The following is an 18,953-nucleotide window of genomic DNA, read 5'->3' as shown; positions in this document are numbered from 1 at the left end:
TTCCCTCTCTCTCAGTAATATCTTTCCCTTTTTGAAAAGGTTTGAAATTCTATGGCATTTTTATGCACTTGGAATAAAAGTCACAAAGAAGGAAAAGAAGAGAAAAAAAACAACACAAATAAGTGCTATATAGCTATTTTCTGCCCTGAAATGTGTTCTGCATTTTTAATAAGATCCCAGATTGTCTGTAGCAGTGGCCATCTTTTTTTATTATTACTATTATTTTACAAGGATTGAATGCCTTTGCTTCTGTTGCACATGTGCACATTTACTACCTTTAATGGCTTGTTTAAATTAAATAACACAGTGCACTTAAATTCTGGGAGTCTTATTATCTCATTGAGATGCTGCCGCTCTTTATGTATTGTGACAGAAACCCCTTGGTCAAATTGTATCTGTCTCTTTTTATCCCATTTTTACCAGTAGATAATGTTGCGATGAAAGATCCTCCGGACTTATTGGACAGGCAGAAATGCCTGGAGGCCTTGGCGTCTCTGCGGCACGCCAAATGGTTTCAGGTTGGCTATTTGTTCTTACCTTGTTGTTATTGTAGCCTTATGAGGTTTAATATGAGACACTTAATTTTAATGCCTCTTTAATTTCTGATTAGTCCCTAATAGAGCAAGGGTCTAGAATTCTGAACTCAGTGCTATACTGTACAAGGAAAAACTTCATAGGTAGATAGCCAACTGGTCTAGAGTTTTCATGAGGCTACAAAAGCAATCTTGACATTTTGCTTCCTTTTCTGTATGTCCTTCTATAAAATGAAGTATTTTACTTTATATAACTGCCTTTATTTTGCATGAAGCTGATTAAGTATTAAGTAATAATCATAAAAAAGAATCTATCCATGGACTCTGTGCATTTAAAAAGAAAAGCAAATGAAGGCTAGGTATTTGCAGGTGTATTGGAACCATTTTGTTTGTTTTAGGCCAGGGCAAATGGACTAAAATCATGTGTAATTGTCCTTCGTATTCTACGGGATTTGTGCAACAGAGTCCCCACATGGGCACCACTCAAAGGATGGGTAAGTACAGAAAGAGTTGGAGGCAGCTTTGTCATACATCTCAGATCATCTGAGGATTGCAGCAGTGCCTGGACTAGGGCTAACAGTGCACTGTAAGAATCTGCCCTGTAAGTCTCCCTTTCCTTCTACTCTCCACTAATTTACCTGATTAGAAAACTGCTTGTAAGAAGGAAATACTATGAATGTTCATTCAGTCAGTCTGTGAGATGTACAAGTAGCATGAAAACAGACATAACGTTGTGGGGCTTGCAAATCCTCTTGGATTTGTAGTGGAATCCCAGGGAACAAGTGTAAGTGCCCTGAACTGTCCTCTGGGATCTCTATCTCTTAGACCTGTAGTGGATTAAAACTAAAGTAAGCTGATGTGAATATTCTTCCTCTGTACCCCACTGTATTTAACTGCAGTTTCATTATGCTTGTGTCCATACTAATCATATTTTAATGTTTTCTAGCCACTCGAGCTTATATGTGAAAAATCTATAGGTACTTGTAATAGACCTTTGGGTGCTGGGGAAGCATTACGACGAGTGATGGAGTGTTTGGCATCTGGAATTCTGCTTCCTGGTAAGGGACCGTATTAACTCTAGCATTACAAAAGATTGATCAGGCAGCCCAATTCTATTTAACATTTTGCTAATGTACAAGTAGATGAGAAATGCCTGCTGTAAGCACTCCAACCTGCAGCGGAGCTAAATGAATGGATACTTGTTTAAAGTTAAAAGAGAAAGGGAGTTGTAAGGTTGTAATTCCAATGCAGAAGTTAATAAGGAATGCTAGGTGAGCTTATAAATGATTTCCATCTCACTAGAAGGTTGCAAAGAAATAAATGGACCTAATGACTAGCTAGTTTCTATAGACTTGCTGAAATCAACGTGCCTATCCTTTTTTCCCCCTTTTTCTTTCTTTTTTTTTTAAACCTACTGCTTTTAATTTATGCTGTTATATGCATGCAGTGTTGAGCTTAATGTGTTCTGTGGCCTCACTTCTAACAGGTAAAATCTTAAGAGTTAGTTTGCTTTGTATGTTTGAATYTTATTGAAAGAGGTGTTCTCTATACTCTGAAGATGGAAATTAATTGTTGCAGTATCTAGCAATCCTTATAGTCATACTGCGTTTATTCTGAACAATATTTTTTGCCTCTTCCCCTCCCAGGAGGCCCTGGTCTGCATGATCCCTGTGAACGAGAGCCAACAGATGCTTTGTGTTATATGACAGTTCAGCAAAAAGAAGCCATTACACACAGCGCTCAGGTAGAAAACCTGTAGTTCAAAGGAACTATATATTTTAACAGTGAAGATTTCACTCATTAACTCAGCTTATTCTCTGCCCTGAATGGCTTTTTTTAGTGACACTCATGACGGTTCATCCAGTCTCCTGCCTTGGAAAGATTAAGTGATAGTTTATGAGCACAAGAGTTAAAAATGRATGAAATGTAACTGTTGCAGAAGGCAACCTAATGTCTGAGCACCACCTGCATCCCACTTCAAGTGCTCGTGGCATATGGCCCTTGAATAGGCTTCCAGTCAGTGGGACCTGCACTTTGTATTACAGGAATTAATTTAAAATTTTTGGAAATTAACGCTTTCTATAGCTATCATTCCTCATAGAAGAAATGCTGGTTTTGTGTCTACAACCTTATTTATAAACTTAGACACCTGAGATAAATAGTGCTATGATGTAACTCTCACTTCTATTTCATTTTATAGCATGCACTCAGATTATCAGCCTTCGGTCAGATCTATAAAGTTTTGGAAATGGATCCCCTCCCATCAAATAAGTCATTTCAGAAATATTCCTGGTCAGTAACTGATAAAGAAGGTAGGTATTGTTTGCTCCAAGAAACACTAATTGGGAACTAAAGTAGGAGTTAATTTGGAATTGGTGAAATTCCTTTCAGTTATGTGCTCTGTGTGTGTAAGATGAAGACTTTTCTCTGTGTTTGTTGTTGGTTTTAGTAAATTATTTCATTAAGGGAAAATTTAAAAGTTCTGTTCTAGAGAAAAACAATGAGTAGCAGCAAGAAAAACTTAACTAGGGTGTAGTGTATGATTTTCTTTAAGCATAAAGTCCCTTAGGGCCTAAAGAATAAAAATAATATTTATAATTCTCATACTGGGGAGGAAGAGACGTTAGGCTGGTCAAAAAACATGTAACTAGATGAGTGTCCATCATAAGATCTAATCTAAAGAGTTCCTCTTAGAAACAGTATAAATCTAACAGAAATAACTTTACATGTTTATTTTGTGAAAGAACAGTATTACTACAGTTCTGACCTTAGAGTAAATGTGAAAAACAATAAATCACACAATCTGAGCTGCAAACTTAAAATAAGCAATTCCAGAGAAAATAAGAGAAGATACAAGAATTTCATTTTAAATGATATTTGCAGAAATGGAACAAATATTAAATATATTATTAGTATGCTAAACATTCATTTAATGCCTTTAGCTGTTGTGTTGTAGTCTTCTTTTTTCTCAAGTAACTTAATATGAAGGGAAGATCTTTTTTTTCTTTCATCTTTAAGAACAACAGATTTAAGGATGGGTTTTAATTTCAAAACACTTTTCTAGCAGTATGCTGGAGTATCTTCTTTCCAGCTCAATCTGTCTCGCCTGCTTGGAGATTTAGATATCAGAGATGTTCTAGACAGAGTTAAATCAGAGAAGTCAGAAATTTTTCTCCTGACATAAAGCCACCTAAGTTCAGAAGTATCTTTTTCTAAAGCATGACAAGAAATACTTTTTTCTTCTACCTTTCTAATGTCTTGTCTTTACTGGCGATGAAAGCCGCACACTAGGTTAAAAGGGTCTGATGAAACCAGATTTAATTAAATTAATAAAGCCTATTCATCAGTATGTTCAGTTATTTCATAATTGAGAGATGATGTCTTTAGTGATAGAACACTGTCACAGAAATGTTATTTTTTGTTTGACCATGATGAGGCAAATTAAGCCTTTTATTTTAACTGAGATTATTAATCCAGTGACATTGACTGTTGCAAAGATTTTATTCTTGTTATGGCAAGTGATGGATACAGATGTTTTTCATCTGATGGATGCTGAGTATTATTGACCAAGTTTCTCAGACTTAAAAACCAGGCAGGTTGTGTACTTCAGTTTAAGTTAGCTTGTCAAGAGCAGGTGAGATTGGATGAGAGGGATATTGTCAAGAGCAGGTGAGACTGGATGAGAGGGATATGTGGAATGTTTTGTTCACTAGCTTTTATCAATGACCTAATCAGCATCCTTATGTTTGTATGGACAGATACATATTAGACATAGAATAACAATATATACAATATTAAGGAAACTGGAACTGCACACTAATATTTACTAGCAAGGCCAAGCTATCCTTCATTCCAATACATCTTGACCTGCAGAAATATGAAGTCAACATTTGATGACTTCTGCGGATCTTTTGCTACTTCAAGTGGCATGCAGAGGTTGGGATGAAAATTAGTCCAACAGTTTTACTTAAATTCATTGACTTAATACTGATATTTCAACTATTTCTAATGATGTTCAGTGTATCAGTCACCTGTATCTAACATTATGAACTGGGTGGCCAACATTATTGCAAAGTTTACACTGCTTATATCATAAGTAATATTGGAACTGTGGACATATCGCATGGCTTTGTACTGTGACTAGGAAGCTAGTATTAACTTAGATATAACAATTTAAATGTTTAAATACAGATGATTGCTAGTTAAATACTTTTCACAGTTACAAACATGCAAGGAAGAGTAATAGGACTAACCAGACTCACACTATGGAATTTTGTTTTTCTAATGGCATATCCATATTATAAGGAAATTTATACCCTAGGTACAGGCTCATCTGCTCTCAAGAGACCATTTGAAGATGGTGTTGGGGATGATAAAGATCCAAATAAAAAGATGAAGCGTAATTTGAGGAAAAGTAAGTGCAACATTCTCCATTCTCTTTTCAAAGATCTGTTGTACACTGGGAACTGCTTTGAAGCTTCTGTGTTGGTATGGAATAGCATGTGAAAAAGCCTTTGGAACAAAAAATGTTGTCTCTATCACCCTGTATTCAGAACATCAAATGCATCTCATTGTGCATCTGAATTTCCTCTGACATGTTTTGCTAACTGAATGATTTGCATTTTAAATGAGATTACCCAGCAGACCACCGTAAAATTTAGGTTGCCCTGACAGCAGAAGTATTTTATTGATGCCATCCCAGCAGTGCTTTTTCAAAATATTGCAATGACTTTGCTGAAAGAAGATTTTCCTTTTCATGCTCTTCTCCTCCTTAGGATAGCCATTGTTAGCTCAAGACTTCCCACAAGAAAATGAAAATGTTTAATCTACAAAACATTGACATTTAATATATGCACAGACTAGAAGTTTCTAAGTATCACTGGGTTCCAGTTAGTTCTGGTGGCTGTTTTCATTGTGTACTTAGGTGCCAATTCTGTATGAGGTTCCTCACAATCTATAAAACTTGTTATTTCTTTTGTAGTAGCCACGAAGAATATAACTAGTTGCAAAAGAATTCTGTTAGCAATATCAAAAGATGGGTAATTATAGCTTATTAAAAGGCTTATTAAAAGTTTATTGAATGGGTTATTAAAAACATAGTCAAATGTTATCATTATCTTCAACCTCTGAAGAGCTGAGGGGTTGTTTCATTATTTTATACAGATGGAAGGCACTTAAACACAAACGGTTTCATTTTTCTGTTCATCTCATTTTGTTCATTTCTCCTCTCTCCTCCCTCCCCCTCTCCTATCTTGTACCAGTACTAGACAGCAAAGCAATAGATCTTATGAATGCTCTGATGAGACTGAACCAAATCAGACCAGGGCTTCAGTATAAGCTGCTGTCACAGTCTGGTCCAGTCCACGCCCCAGTCTTCACAATGTCTGTAGATGTTGATGGTACGACATATGAAGCATCAGGACCTTCTAAGAAAACAGCCAAGCTCCATGTGGCAGTGAAGGTAAGGCAGCCTCAATGGCATGGAATATAAGTAATATTCGAACTCAAAAAAAAAAAAAAAAAATTTTTTTGGATGAAGCAGAGCTACCAACTGCTGATTTAATACCTAGCTGGGCATTGTTCAATGATCATGACTGGATTTAGACAAGAGGAAGAGGATAGTGCAGAAATGTAGAAGAAAATTTTGCATAGCTCTGCAAGTCAATTCCTGTGACAATGGATGGAAGATGGTGTTATGATGACAGTTCAAACTTTTGCAACAGATCTAGCCTGGTGGGTCTGGAAAAAATGGAAGGAGTCCTCTACAGACAATTCATGCAAAAAAAGAGAGTCTCTTTTTAACAGAACTGCACTTGTGAGAGGAACAAACCCATCTGTCATTATATGCGCTTTGTTTTGTTTTGAGTGAGAATTTCCTTTTTACAAACTTCATTTGGCAACTTTCTGCTTTTCTTTGATTTCAGTTTTGAAAATCCCATTGTCCCATGTACTTTCAAGTTCAAAGTGTCCAGAAGTATTTGAGAGAATGTGCTGTTCCTCAGGAAGTGTAGATCTCTGCATGTATGTCCTTCCAGACAGTCTTTCCCATACTTTTTATTTTGCTTCTCCCTCACCCTTCCCTACCCCGAAGAATTACTTAAAAAATAATTCAAAACTTGCTGTGAAAAGCTGTAACTTTCCTGTCCTTGAACCCCCCTGCATCTACCAGATCTGTGCTGGTGCCTACCCAGCTATGTTTTCTCTAAATTTACATAGACATAAATCCTGGCCTGCACTTTAAAACATCTGTATTTGAAGCCAAAGACAAAAGAGCACCGTGGTAGAGACTAGCTGTTTTTGTTTTCTGGTAGGTCTGGGCCCTGCTTTTTTGCATTTCAAGAAGGATTAATGTGACTGTTTTAGATTCTGGATCTGACTTTTTTAAAAATTAGAGGCCTTGAAATTGCAGCCAAAAGTGCCACATGACTCTCTCCCAGCTGAGTCTGGAATTAGCTGCAATGTTCTCAATTTTGTGTAGGAACAACATGGCAATTTCTGCAAATTTTGTTCGCGGAACTAAATTTTCATGGGAGCCTCAGCATGGTTTCAGATTATTTTGGGCCTCTCTGCTACCTCTGTTACAGCTAAGCCAGGGAGTTGGCTACAGGAAAGGCTGAGCTTCCTTATTGAGGATGTTTTTGACATAACTGCTCAGTAGTGCCTTAATCAGAGTACACTTCTGTTTGCTATGAAGCTGGGTGTTGTAAGCATTGTGAAAAAAGTATGGAAGCTGTGACGTGCTTTGCTGAAAGGTAAGCTTAGCGCAGGTGAAGTGGTTTGTTACTCTGTTAGCTAGGCGTTTCTACACCTTGACGTGGTACCAGTCAGATCTCAGCTCAGGATACCTGAATTTGCTCCCTGTATACCTTTGGAAGGATCTGTCCTCTGGTGTTTCTGAAAGATGCAAGCAAGAGAGACACTGTCAACCTTATACTTCTTGGTTATGTTTTATATACTCTTTGGGTCCAGGCTGTCATTTGCATTTCCTTGGAAACTCTAGAGGTAGCTATTTTGTATACATGTTGTATAAGTGCAGTGCTTTAATGCTCATGAGGTAGACTGTACTGTTTGCTCCATAGTCAATCTCTTAATCTGTCTATATACAGTGTTGGGGGGAGGAAGGAGGCAGGCAGAGGGAGAAAAAACTATGCAAAAGAATTTCTTTATCATACTGTTAAGCAGTGTCATGGAGTGGATGTGCTTTTGAATTTTAATCTATTATTTTGACATAGAATTTTCAGTATGGATAATGATGCTCATGAGTAGTTAGTAAAATTCCTGTTAATTCCACTTTTGGTGTTTTTCTCATTTTTCTCATGCTCTCAACACTGGAGAAGACGAAAGTTTAAGTTATTTGCCTTTATTAAGTGTAAGATAGCCATTCTTTTGTGTTATGGTCAGCCTTCTATTTGTTTCTATACTGTTACYGATTTTTCATTTCATTTCATGTTGTTTTGTTGTAGGTTCTGCAAGCAATGGGGTATCCAACTGGTTTTGATGCAGATGTCGAATGTGTGAGTTCTGATGAAAAATCAGATACTGAAGGCAAAAATGAAACAATGTCTTCAATCTCAAGCAATAATACTGGAAATTCCACAGCTGACACCTCCACTACCCTAGAGGTGAGCGTTACATTGAAAGCACAAGTGTTTTTGCTGGAAAAAGACGGCATTTGTAGTAAGTGGATGAGGAATTAAGACACCTGATTTCAAGTCCCAGATCTGCCATAGGCTTTGCGTCACTGTGGGCAAGTAACTTAATCTTTGTGCCTTCTTTCCTAAACTTGAAGATAGAGTAACTATCTCTTTCTCTTAAGACCATAAGCTCTTCAACAAAAGTATCGTCTCTTCTACTTTTTCTACTTGCATGTGCTGCTTAGGAGTGGGACAGCTTGATTTTTTTGGTGCCTCTAGTAATCTGAATTTGGTATTTGCTCTTTTATAACAAGAGTCTATTTGCAATGTCAAAAGGTTATAGTTATGTAGGTAGTATTTTAAACTGATACACATGAAGACAAATGAAAACTCAGAAATTGATTAGGCAGCATTAAGGAATATAAAACCTAATACTTCCATGTAATTGAGTGTTCTAGAAAAAGCTGCATGTAAAGTGCTCCAATTTCAATGTAATCTGCTTTAATTTTAGCACTTGTAGCTGAACTAAGGTGCTGTAAGGAGCATGCTGTGCTTGTTTTCTCACCAAATTTGTGGGAAATAAGAGTATTCCTTGAAACCACACTGCAGTAACTTGAGCAGTTTTGGTTGAATGTCCCCAGTAATCAAGCTATGAGGGTCTGTAGTACGTTAACTAAATGTTTTCTTACAGTGTTTCCGGTATTTATTCCTTTTCACAATTGAGAAACTGTGAGGTTTTAACCTAATACTTAGAGTTCATCATTTTCACCTTTTTCTTCCTGACTTCCTCGACTGATTTTCATAATTGGCACCAGGGATTTTAGAGAAGGATTCTGTGTAAGTACTGAAAAGAGCTCGCTCTAATTTGTAAATTTGTCTGCCTGATAGCTCTGTGGCAAGCTCTCATGGGGTTGTACAGAAAAAAATGATGTATATCCCTGGTTTATTTTTAGATACAATGCTTTTTTTCCAAATATAAGGGAGGTTTATACTGAAAATCTAAGTAATCATTCTGTTATTCAGATATTTCTCAATACATTAAACTATATATTTCTTTAGTTGGAAGGAACCTAATTACCAGACAGTTGCATAATCCYTGACAACTCACTTCATTTAGTGCACTGAGGCATTTCCAAGGGAAAGAGTGTATGGAGGTATTTTCTGCTCAACAAACTGACCCATTAATTTTCCACTAAAAGAAACATTTATAGACTCACAAAAATGGTTAAGAATTTAAGAAAACAAAGATTTTTTCAAGCTGTGTGATTTCAGGTTTCTGTGTTTATACTCTTATGGGACTTTACTTTCAAAGGGCAAGTCCTAGTACTAGTTATCCAAAAATCAGGAGTTGCTACTGAAAATTTCATTTTTATTTCCTTCCTCTATCTGTTAGTAAGCAGTCTTTCATGTCAGTGCTCAGTGCACTGTAATGCAGGCTGTTATACTGGTGCATGGGCATCTCAGCTCTACCTTCCTCACTTCCCAAATATTTCTAGATTCATCTGCCTTAAGACTTCTGCAGGTAGAGCTCAGTAGTGCCAGCATGTAATTGGATCAAGCAGCAAAGATGTGTACAAGGTTGGGAAAGCTAATCTCTCCTTTTAGCAATAAAGCGTTTGCTTTCAAGGAACTTGACACCATGGCATCAGTTTCTGCTTTGGATACCCTCCTCTGGGTTGAAATTCCAAGTGCAGCCACTGTGATGTTCAGCGTTGTACAGACACTACACCAAGTCAAGAAGACACTGACATCTAACTAGCTCTCACTTATGAACAGAAATGAAGAGGATGTGATTTCTGTTTTTTACAGTATTTGTTTGTTCCTCTGCCATTCTTCAGGAAAGAGACTTTCTATCTGCTATTCTAGTGTAGCCTGTTACACTGAAGCCAAGGCAGTGTTATCTCTGATACAGGTCTGTTCCAGGGAAGCCTGCTGAGGCCCACATACTGGGAAAAACAAGCTATTGCAGAGGCTTGAAACAAAGTGATAATGGTGGCATTCTCTAAGTGGCTGGCCATATGACGCTGTAAGCCGTAAGACTAGATGCTTGTCTGCCATTTGAAGAGATAAAAGCTATAAAGCAACATCATAAATGTCTCTTTAGGTAAGAACTCAGGGCCCTATACTCACTGCAAGTGGCAAAAACCCAGTGATGGAGCTCAATGAAAAGAGAAGAGGTCTGAAGTATGAGCTCATCTCTGAGACAGGTGGAAGCCACGACAAGCGCTTTGTGATGGAGGTGAGTGAAGCAGAGTTGTGCAGTCAGTAGGTGCTTTACTGAGAACGCTTCAGTATTTAGTTACTGGCTCAAACACACTGGCTGTATTCCATTCCAAGTAAATGAAGCATTCCTCTTTTAATTGCATTTGTAGTTTCAAGTACATATATATTCCTAATCCTCTTACATAGTGTTACATATCATCACTTACATATTCTCTACCAGCTTCATAATCTTGAAGCAATAAAAACCACATGTAACACTGAGTATTCTTACTACTGAAGTTCTTTTTTGATGGCTCATCACTGAGCAGTAAGTGCAGCATAGTATATTCAATAGGATAAATAGTAGACATAAACTTATGTCTTAATTTTCAGGTAGAAGTAGATGGGCAGAAGTTCAGAGGTGCAGGCCCAAATAAGAAAGTAGCAAAAGCAAGTGCTGCATTAGCAGCACTTGAGAAACTGTTTTCTGGGCCTAATGCCGCAAACAACAAGAAAAAGAAGATTCTTCCTCAGGTAAGTTGTTTTTTTGACTTAGAACAACCCTGGTTTAGCACAGGTCTGGGTTGTTTATGATAAAGGATCTTCTAGATGAAAAAAATGATTTGAGTCTCTTGTTTTATGCACACACTGTAACGTTTCTGTTTTTATTCCTCCATAATAATACTTGTTAATATAACAGTATAAGATTATAGTTGGGACCCTACTGTGCATGTACTAAGAACATAAAGGAAGCTTTCCTTAGTAAAGGAATTAACCTAGAGGAAATGTCATAAGGATAGGAGAGGAGGCACAAAAAAAGGAGGTGTTGATCTGCTGGAGAATACATAATCAGGTTCAATCAGTGACAAAGCGGAAGTCTCTTGTTTTCCAGAGCCCTACATAGTGTGTTCCTAATCTTGTAAGATAGGTAGATTTAGAGAATAAATGATTTATAGCCCAGTAAAAGGTATTAACTCTAGGTTCTACAGTAAATTTAAATTTTGCACTGAAATTTTCAAATGAGGTATTTTATTTGGTGAGGAAGACTTGTATAATAAAAAGCTCACTCTTCATTAGATTTAACAGCCCTGATGATCTCTCAAGTCTATTAAGAGATAGATGTTGAACAGAGCAGAAACTAATCAAGTGTTCCTCCTCCAGACAACTACAGTCAGAAATAAGCCCTGAGGATTACAATTTGAATCTTTTGTGCAAATAAATTAGGATTTTGTTGTCTTTTCATAATGAAACAGAATGCATCATAAAATACAGTCACAAAAATGAACAGCGAACTGTATTTTTGTCTTAGTTCTGTAGCTATCATTATCCCTGATTCACTGATCTTCAATTAGCAATACTTCAGCTTGTGTCAGAAGTGTAGTAGCTGTGAAAGACAGCCGCAGTACCTCATAGGGTAACATTCCATAGACAGTTAAGATAACAAAAATGGTTTCTGATTCAGGCATTTAATAAATTATGATTTATTTATTTACTTATTAATTTTTGGTTCACTTGTTCCCTTTTTGCAGTAGGTCATTGATGGCAGTAACAGCCAAATTTGCCTTTGAAAATCTGGATTTGCATGATTTACAGTGTTTCCAGGGGGCATGTTTTACAGAAAAGGTTTGCTCTGATGTAGTAAGCGATGCCAGCTTCTATAGCTCTTTGCTGTGGTCTCAGTTCTTTTGCTTGTAGGTGGTGACAAAGTGAAAAGGAAGTAGTGTTCCAGAAAAAATCAGGTTAAAGCAGTCCAGTGTTATCATGAGGTGATTATTATAACTGCAGTGTATTTTTTAAAAAAAGAGAGCAAAATGAAGATGCTTATAAGCTAAGCAGACGGAAGCTAAAGGTAATTAAGGAACAGTTATTAAAGTAGAAAAAGAAAATGCAGAAATCTGCTCAAAAGTGATGATACTGGGACTTAAATAGTATGGGTGAGAACACCATCATATTAAAAACTGGTGAGGACTTGCCAAAACTTGCCCTTTAGTAAGACTAAGAAGCCTAGTAACTTGAAAGAGTCAAAAAATAGAGTAGAAAAATAGCACACCTTCCCCCTTTTCCCCCCCAATCACAAAAGGTCTCCGAGGACAAAGGAAATCTATTGAGTATAAAGCTGACACTAAACATAGCAGCCCAGATGAAAACCCTGAAAAACTTTAATTCCTATATTACAACCACCAATAATCTAACAAAGATGTTTTTCTATTTAAAAGTATATAGCGAGAATATGCAACATGTATAGCAGCTACTGCCAGCAAATCATGTATTTTCTGAGTATTTCCCTCCTCAGAAAACCTGGTGTCCTGGAAGGTGTGCAGATTTGGATTTCAAAGACTACTGTGTCAAGTCTGTCATCTTTCTGGAAAGTCTGATCTAGCTGTAAACATGCGTGTTTTGGTAGCCTGTGGTAGGATGTTTGGGTCAAATCCTGGCCATGCTCAAGTTACACGGGTTCAGAGTGGTAGGACAGAAGGAAATGCAATGTGGATGAGGGGTGAGGCAGCTTATAAGGAAGTGGAAAGGCTCCTGGATGCAGTGTATGCTGCCTAGGCAATGCAGTCAGTGAACTGGGAAGACACCTGTTTACTCGAGGGACTTGCTTGGCTTCTGTCAATCCTAAGTGCTTTAGGATAGTACTTCCCTATTCCATACTCTGCCTTTAACAAGACTTGTGCATTAAGCACGTTTGAAGAGAAATAAGAAAGATGGTGGTTTAATACATATGGACTTGTATTTCCAAGAACACTTTCACATTCTGAATTGCTATTATTTTTATTACCTTGAGCAGACTAAAGGGGCTGTCAATACAGCTGTTTCTGCAGCAGTTCAGGCTGCTCGAGGCAGAGGACGAGGTGCTCTAACACGAGGGGCATTTGTTGGGGCAGCTGCTGCAACTGGCTACATAACACCAGGTAAGGCATGGCACAAAACAACTAGTGCTTTAATTGTGTGCAGGTATGTTCTGTTGCATGTATGTCACTCATCTGTGCAAGTGATCTCTTCAGCTTTAATTATCCAAGATGAAACAGAAGGGAGAATTCGTGAGGCTCTGAATAGTGCACAGACCTGAAAAACTGGCAGTACACGTCCTTTCCAAGTGTGCAGCCTGAACCTCTATGTGCACAGACCATGAGCACAGTTAGCCCATGATGGCTTTCCCGGCTTTACAGTTCTGTTATCTGTCACTTTCGTAGCATTGCCATGGCATGATCAATTCTCCTCCTAGCTAAAGCACCTCCTTGGTGATGTCCCACTTAGCATTAGGAATGACTTTCCCATCAACCTCTTGCTGTCCTGTTTCAATATGTTCTGGAGCTGTGGGGATTAAGTTGGCTGGCTCTGGAGTCACTGTGCTCCCTGAAACTTTCCACAAGAACTGGGGATGTTAGCAGCTGCTGTAGTGGCCAAAAAAACCAAAAGATCTGCCTGATGTTCTTTATCTCTGCTGCATTGTTCTGATTATCAGAAGCATCTTTTAAAATCCAACAGCTTTATGGTTCCAACTTATGCTTAGTATTTGCTGTACAGAGCAGGTAAGCTGCTGATCAGGATATCTTGTTGCTCATTCCTCAGGGCAGATTTGTAGCCATCAGAAGCAAAACTCTTTCTGCTTGAAGAGGTGAAGTGCTCAGCTACTAGTGGCTAGTACAAAATAGTGATTTTTATCCAGCTGGTTGCAAGTAGATATGAAAGSCAGCTAGAGGGTAAGGTACTACAATCCACAAGAAAATTTTAATGAAGTATTCACTTCCTCACTCATTTTTCAAGGTCAGTTGTTCTTATGACAACAATTTCAAGGTGTCTGAGGTTTGCAGGTGTCATGTGGAGGTAGGCTAGACATTGTTTATACTTTGAATAAGGATCACAAATCTTTAAGAATGAGAAGTGTTGGAGATTCCTCCATCAAAGCAAATCCAATAGTCTCCAAAAAATAAAATTCATATTCTTCATGCTTGGGTTTTCAGATTACAGCATGAGCTCTAATTATATCCTTCAGCAATTCACTCATGCTAATAGTGCAGCCCTGTTGTTTGGTAGACTTGCCTCCTGGCAGTCAACAGCATATCTTCATTGTTCCTGTATGTTGATGTAATTATAAATATTAAAAACAAGTAATTCATTTTTAATGGACGTTAACATTGTTTTTGGAACTTGTCTTTCTGCCTGAGGAATCATTTATGAGACACTTTAACCTACCAGGGGCATGCTCCTTGCCAGCATGGAGTTATTCCACAAAGAGGTTTAATTTCCCAGTCATTGTAGTTGTTAAGCTTTATTGGTCTTGGCCTTCACAGGTTATCTCTTCGTCCCCTATCCTTCTCAAAATCTTTTTGTGCTGCACAAAAAGGATCTCACTAGGAAGAAAAACCAACAAACAAACAAACAACTGTAAAACTTTAATGAACCATCAAGATATAGTAACCAAGATTAGTGTTACTGCTGTTCCTTTTTGTCTCACTCCACAGCCATGTCTAGTGGTTTGCCTGTTGCCTGTTCGTCTCTGGGTGTTCAGATGTCCTTGTGAAATTTTCTTTTGGCTGTAGAAATGGCAGAGGCTATAGAAGTCACAGAAGCTTTACTGATGATGATGTGATTATCTGCCACAGGTTTCTAAGATCCCCTTTGTATAATGCATGTTGAGAAAATGATTGTTCTCTGCGTTAAACCATACATGTATTTTAGTCCAAATACTGGACTTCTAACTGACTCTTGCTAGCTCCTTGCCCTGACAGTATAGACTGCAGGGCTTCAACTAAGAGAAAATGCTGAGGAAATGAAATATTGAAATTCACTCTCTGATACTGAGATGTAAGAAGGGCGTTGAGTAGCTTGTTCTTCATGCCACTCTGCAAAAGATTTTTAGTATTTTCAACACTGTTTAGATGCAGTCGTGTGAGTTTTTTTTCCTATGTTCCTACCTCATGTACCAGAAATGGTCCTTGTGTGTTAGCGTGCAAACACTGATAGTCCTTGGATTACTGTAGGAAATGAAACCCATCCCTCATCTGTTTGTATTGCAGGCTATGGAGCACCATATGGGTACAGTACAGCTGCACCAGCTTACGGTATGTATAGCCCAATATTTAACAAATTAGAAATGATGTAGACTATTGTGGCAGTCCAAGTATAGAAGCTGGCTTAGGATTTGCAGGAGAAATTTAAAGAAATTAAAGCTCTTAAATCATGACAAGAACACATTTATGCCATAACCTTGTGGTTCTTTTTTGGTTGGAGTAGCTTTTTTGCCTATGCTTCGCCTGATTTGTGGAAGGACTGCTTGTTTTAATTGCCTGTTCCCTTTCATACTGAAACTGAATTTAAATAATTCTCTTACTTTTTACAGCCAATCTGTGCTCCATTCAAAGACTACCGAAGGGCCTATTCCAGCATCTCTGAGCAATATTTAGCTAAATGACATTACAGTAACATTGGCAAAATGTTTGTTCACAAGCTTAAACAGCTCGTGGACAAAGCTCTTTTAATGCTATCAACTGTATAGAATGTCCAGTACTATCAAGATCTATACATACATATATGTACACACACACACACACACACACACACGTATGTATGTATATAACTGCAGGCTAAAACATTGCTCTTTGGGACAAGCAGAATGATTCTGTGCAGCTTGTTAGCAATCAGGTTGCAAGGAAGCTAGGATATCATAACTTGTTTCAAAGCTTTTCTTTGCTAAGAAACATGGTAAATTAGGCTGGCAAAGTAATGGTTTTGTGAAGAGTGTAAAATAAACTAATAATCGCCGCACTTAGATGGAAAGGTTTTTCTTACCTCAGCTCCTCCCTACCCACCAGCTTTTTTTTTTTTTTTTTTTTTTTTTTTAATTCTAGACTAACAAAGCGTATTTATCTCTAACTGGCCCTTTTGGTTACTTTGAATGAGGTTTATGTGGCAATGGGAGCAAAGCGGTTTGGAGTCAGTGATATGTTCTGGCACAAAAGAAAACAAGACTGTGTCTATCAGAACTAGTCCTACTGTTCTCCCCTGTCACAGGAATTGGGAGAAAATCCTGCTACTCAAATGACAAACTGAGTACATTTCCAGGCCCGCAGTTTTTCATATGGAAAAAAGAACTTGCAAGCTGGCATTTGATTTGCAGCTTTTGTAGCATTCCTAATGTTTTTTCCTCTCAAATTTGCAGAGGCTGGGCAATACCAACTTCCCTGATGCTATTATAAAATATTTTGAAACACTGATTTCACTACTTTCTTTTATTTTAGAGGTATGTGCTATAAACAGTGGAAGAATGCTGCTGCTCTCTTCCTGAAAATGCCTATGTTGTTTGACTAATACTACCTGGTCCTATTCTGTATTTCTGCAGTGGAAAAGGGCACGAGAATGGGCCAATGGATGTACTTACTCTGAGAAATTCCCTTCAAAATTAAAGCAAGCTTCTCTAGTTGTAAAAATCCTGCCCTATTGATTGGCTAAGTACTTGGACAGAACAGCAGCTCACAGTAATGCTTTCCCATGGAGCGTATTCTATATATTCCGTGTCTTTCGTGGGGCGTTACTGTGAATGGAAGGAACAGCTGTTCCCTGAAGAGACAGTGGGGGGAAGGGGAAAGGAAATGTAGTTTAGAGCTTAATGGCACAGGTTTTTTTTTTTTTAAAAAAAAAAAAAAAAAGTTGTTTTCAAACAATAGACATTGGCTGTAACGCCAAGATGAGTGGTGTCTGCATACAGGTATCTTTTACAAGCAGAGACACATAGTGACGTAAGACAAATCCCTCTCCCCTGCTGAAGACAAGAGTACAATTGTTGTCAATTTTTTTTTTTTTGCTTTATTCATTCATTCTCTTATTGCCATTTTTTTTTCTCATGATGGTCTATTTTGGGGGCTGGATTTTAATCACTGAACTGTGTACRTGTGATATATCACTGACTTCAAAGCATTGTGAATTTGACTGCCCCCATTTTTCACATAAAGAGTTTCTGTTTTTACTGTCTTATGATTGTGATGCGAAGTACTGGGATAATGCTTTTTGGCTGTAAGGTAAACATGTCTCTGCCTTTGTAAGCTCTTGCATGTTGGGAAACTTCACTTTGATCATCTGGTGCTCTGGAATACCTGCTGTTGCTGCTTTGTGATTTCTAAATGGATACATAGGTTAAATATTAGAATTTAAATAGGAAACATTATAAAAAGTATTTAAGCGTGAAGAAGTTTGTGAGGCCACAAGAACGCTATAATAATCACAAAATCAGGCAGATATTAATCTTTCCAGATTTGCCACTTCAATACAATAGAGCAAATGCAGAATAATGAAGCAGATACAGAATTATGGGTTTTCTTTTTTTTTGACTGATCCTACCTGATGTTTATCAAAACTGCTGCAAAGCTTCCCTATGAATTATCTACTATGCACAGCATTGTGTGTCTATATTTGCAATTGTGACTGACCTATGAAATTAACTTACAGTATAGAACAAAGTAGTGGAGATTAAGTATTGTAAAGATTGTGATATAGATATTCAAATCCAATCTCTCTTCAACAAAATACACTACTTTTGAAAATACTGCTCACTTTAATTTTATCAAACGCCAGGACAAAAATAAAAACAAACTTTAAGCTAATTTTCTGTTTGAAATATTACAAAGTGTTTAAGTGTTTTTGTTTATGGGACTCTGCACCCTAAGATCACATTGACTGACTCATCTGGAAAAGGTTAATAAGAACACTACTGTAAGCTTTTATTTGACTTTCTTGGATCACTGAACTTATTTGGAGTCCTCTCCCTTTCTTCTCTCTGTAGGTTTACCCAAGAGAATGGTTCTGTTACCAGTTATGAAATTCCCAACATATCCTGTTCCCCACTACTCATTCTTTTAGCAAATGGCAGAAGCTAATTCCTATTGACTGAACAACACAGTACAGTACAGAATGTTAGAAGAAAAAAAGCCTTTTTATCCTGTTTTCTTTGAACACATACTTGAGCAAAGTCATTTGTAAAGAAACATCTTTTCCTACTTTTTGATTTTAACAAAATGCAAATTTAGTTCTCTAAAACTTGAAAAAATGTTCTGTGAAATGTTACCTCATTTTCAAATAACTTATACCAGCCTTCTGTTATAGGGAAGAAGTAGAAGCTTAAATCTTACGTTTTAAATGAAGTATCCGATTATGTAAAATTAAATTTGTGAAGGATGTATAGACTATAAAACACTGATCACAAATAAACTGTTTTGTTGTAACACAAGAGTACTGCCTGTTTCCTAATGCAGTCACAGAGACCTGTACTTGTTGTAGGGCTACCTAATGCAGGGCCTAGTTATTTAAAAATAGAAGTACAAAACCACAATAGAAACTTTACAGTTAAATTTTAACTTGTAAATATTACTGTGTGTAATAAACTTACTTAGTATAACATGGGTTAAAATACTGTTTTATCTTATTCTTTTTATAGAGCTAAGCATCAGTACCTGAAATAGTATCCTTAGAACCTTTAAAATCAGCATACTGTAATTCTCAGTGATTTTCAGAAACTGTCTTAATTATCCAGGAAGGCTTTTCACTTGTACACAAAAGACTGAAAAAAAAAACAAAAAACAAAGGG

General features: G+C 37.3%; 1 protein-coding gene across 8 annotated transcripts in view; it reads left to right on the top strand.

Annotated features, from left to right (window-relative positions):
- STRBP (spermatid perinuclear RNA binding protein) overlaps positions 1-18,596 on the top strand; it is a 68,373-nt gene extending 49,777 nt beyond the window's left edge. For 7 of the 8 annotated variants that reach the window (XM_085300452.1, XM_085300449.1, XM_085300447.1 and 4 more), the window contains 13 exons: positions 424-518; positions 932-1,027; positions 1,480-1,591; positions 2,180-2,277; positions 2,734-2,845; positions 4,855-4,947; positions 5,795-5,994; positions 7,997-8,155; positions 10,272-10,406; positions 10,763-10,903; positions 13,161-13,284; positions 15,394-15,438; positions 18,153-18,596. In XM_085300452.1, the coding sequence (XP_085156578.1) occupies positions 424-518; positions 932-1,027; positions 1,480-1,591; positions 2,180-2,277; positions 2,734-2,845; positions 4,855-4,947; positions 5,795-5,994; positions 7,997-8,155; positions 10,272-10,406; positions 10,763-10,903; positions 13,161-13,284; positions 15,394-15,438; positions 18,153-18,229 (1,487 nt within the window). In that variant the 3' untranslated portion in view covers positions 18,230-18,596. The remainder of the gene's footprint in view (positions 1-423; positions 519-931; positions 1,028-1,479; positions 1,592-2,179; positions 2,278-2,733; positions 2,846-4,854; positions 4,948-5,794; positions 5,995-7,996; positions 8,156-10,271; positions 10,407-10,762; positions 10,904-13,160; positions 13,285-15,393; positions 15,439-18,152) is intronic. The other variant, XM_085300453.1, reaches the window with a different exon arrangement.
- The last annotated feature ends 357 nt before the right edge of the window (positions 18,597-18,953 follow it).

This window comes from Rhea americana, unplaced genomic scaffold (assembly GCF_003343005.1).
Source record: "Rhea americana isolate MKP2758 unplaced genomic scaffold, rheAme1 scaffold_164, whole genome shotgun sequence".
Lineage (NCBI taxonomy): Eukaryota > Metazoa > Chordata > Aves > Rheiformes > Rheidae > Rhea > Rhea americana.
This window is presented reverse-complemented; position numbering and strand designations above follow the sequence as displayed.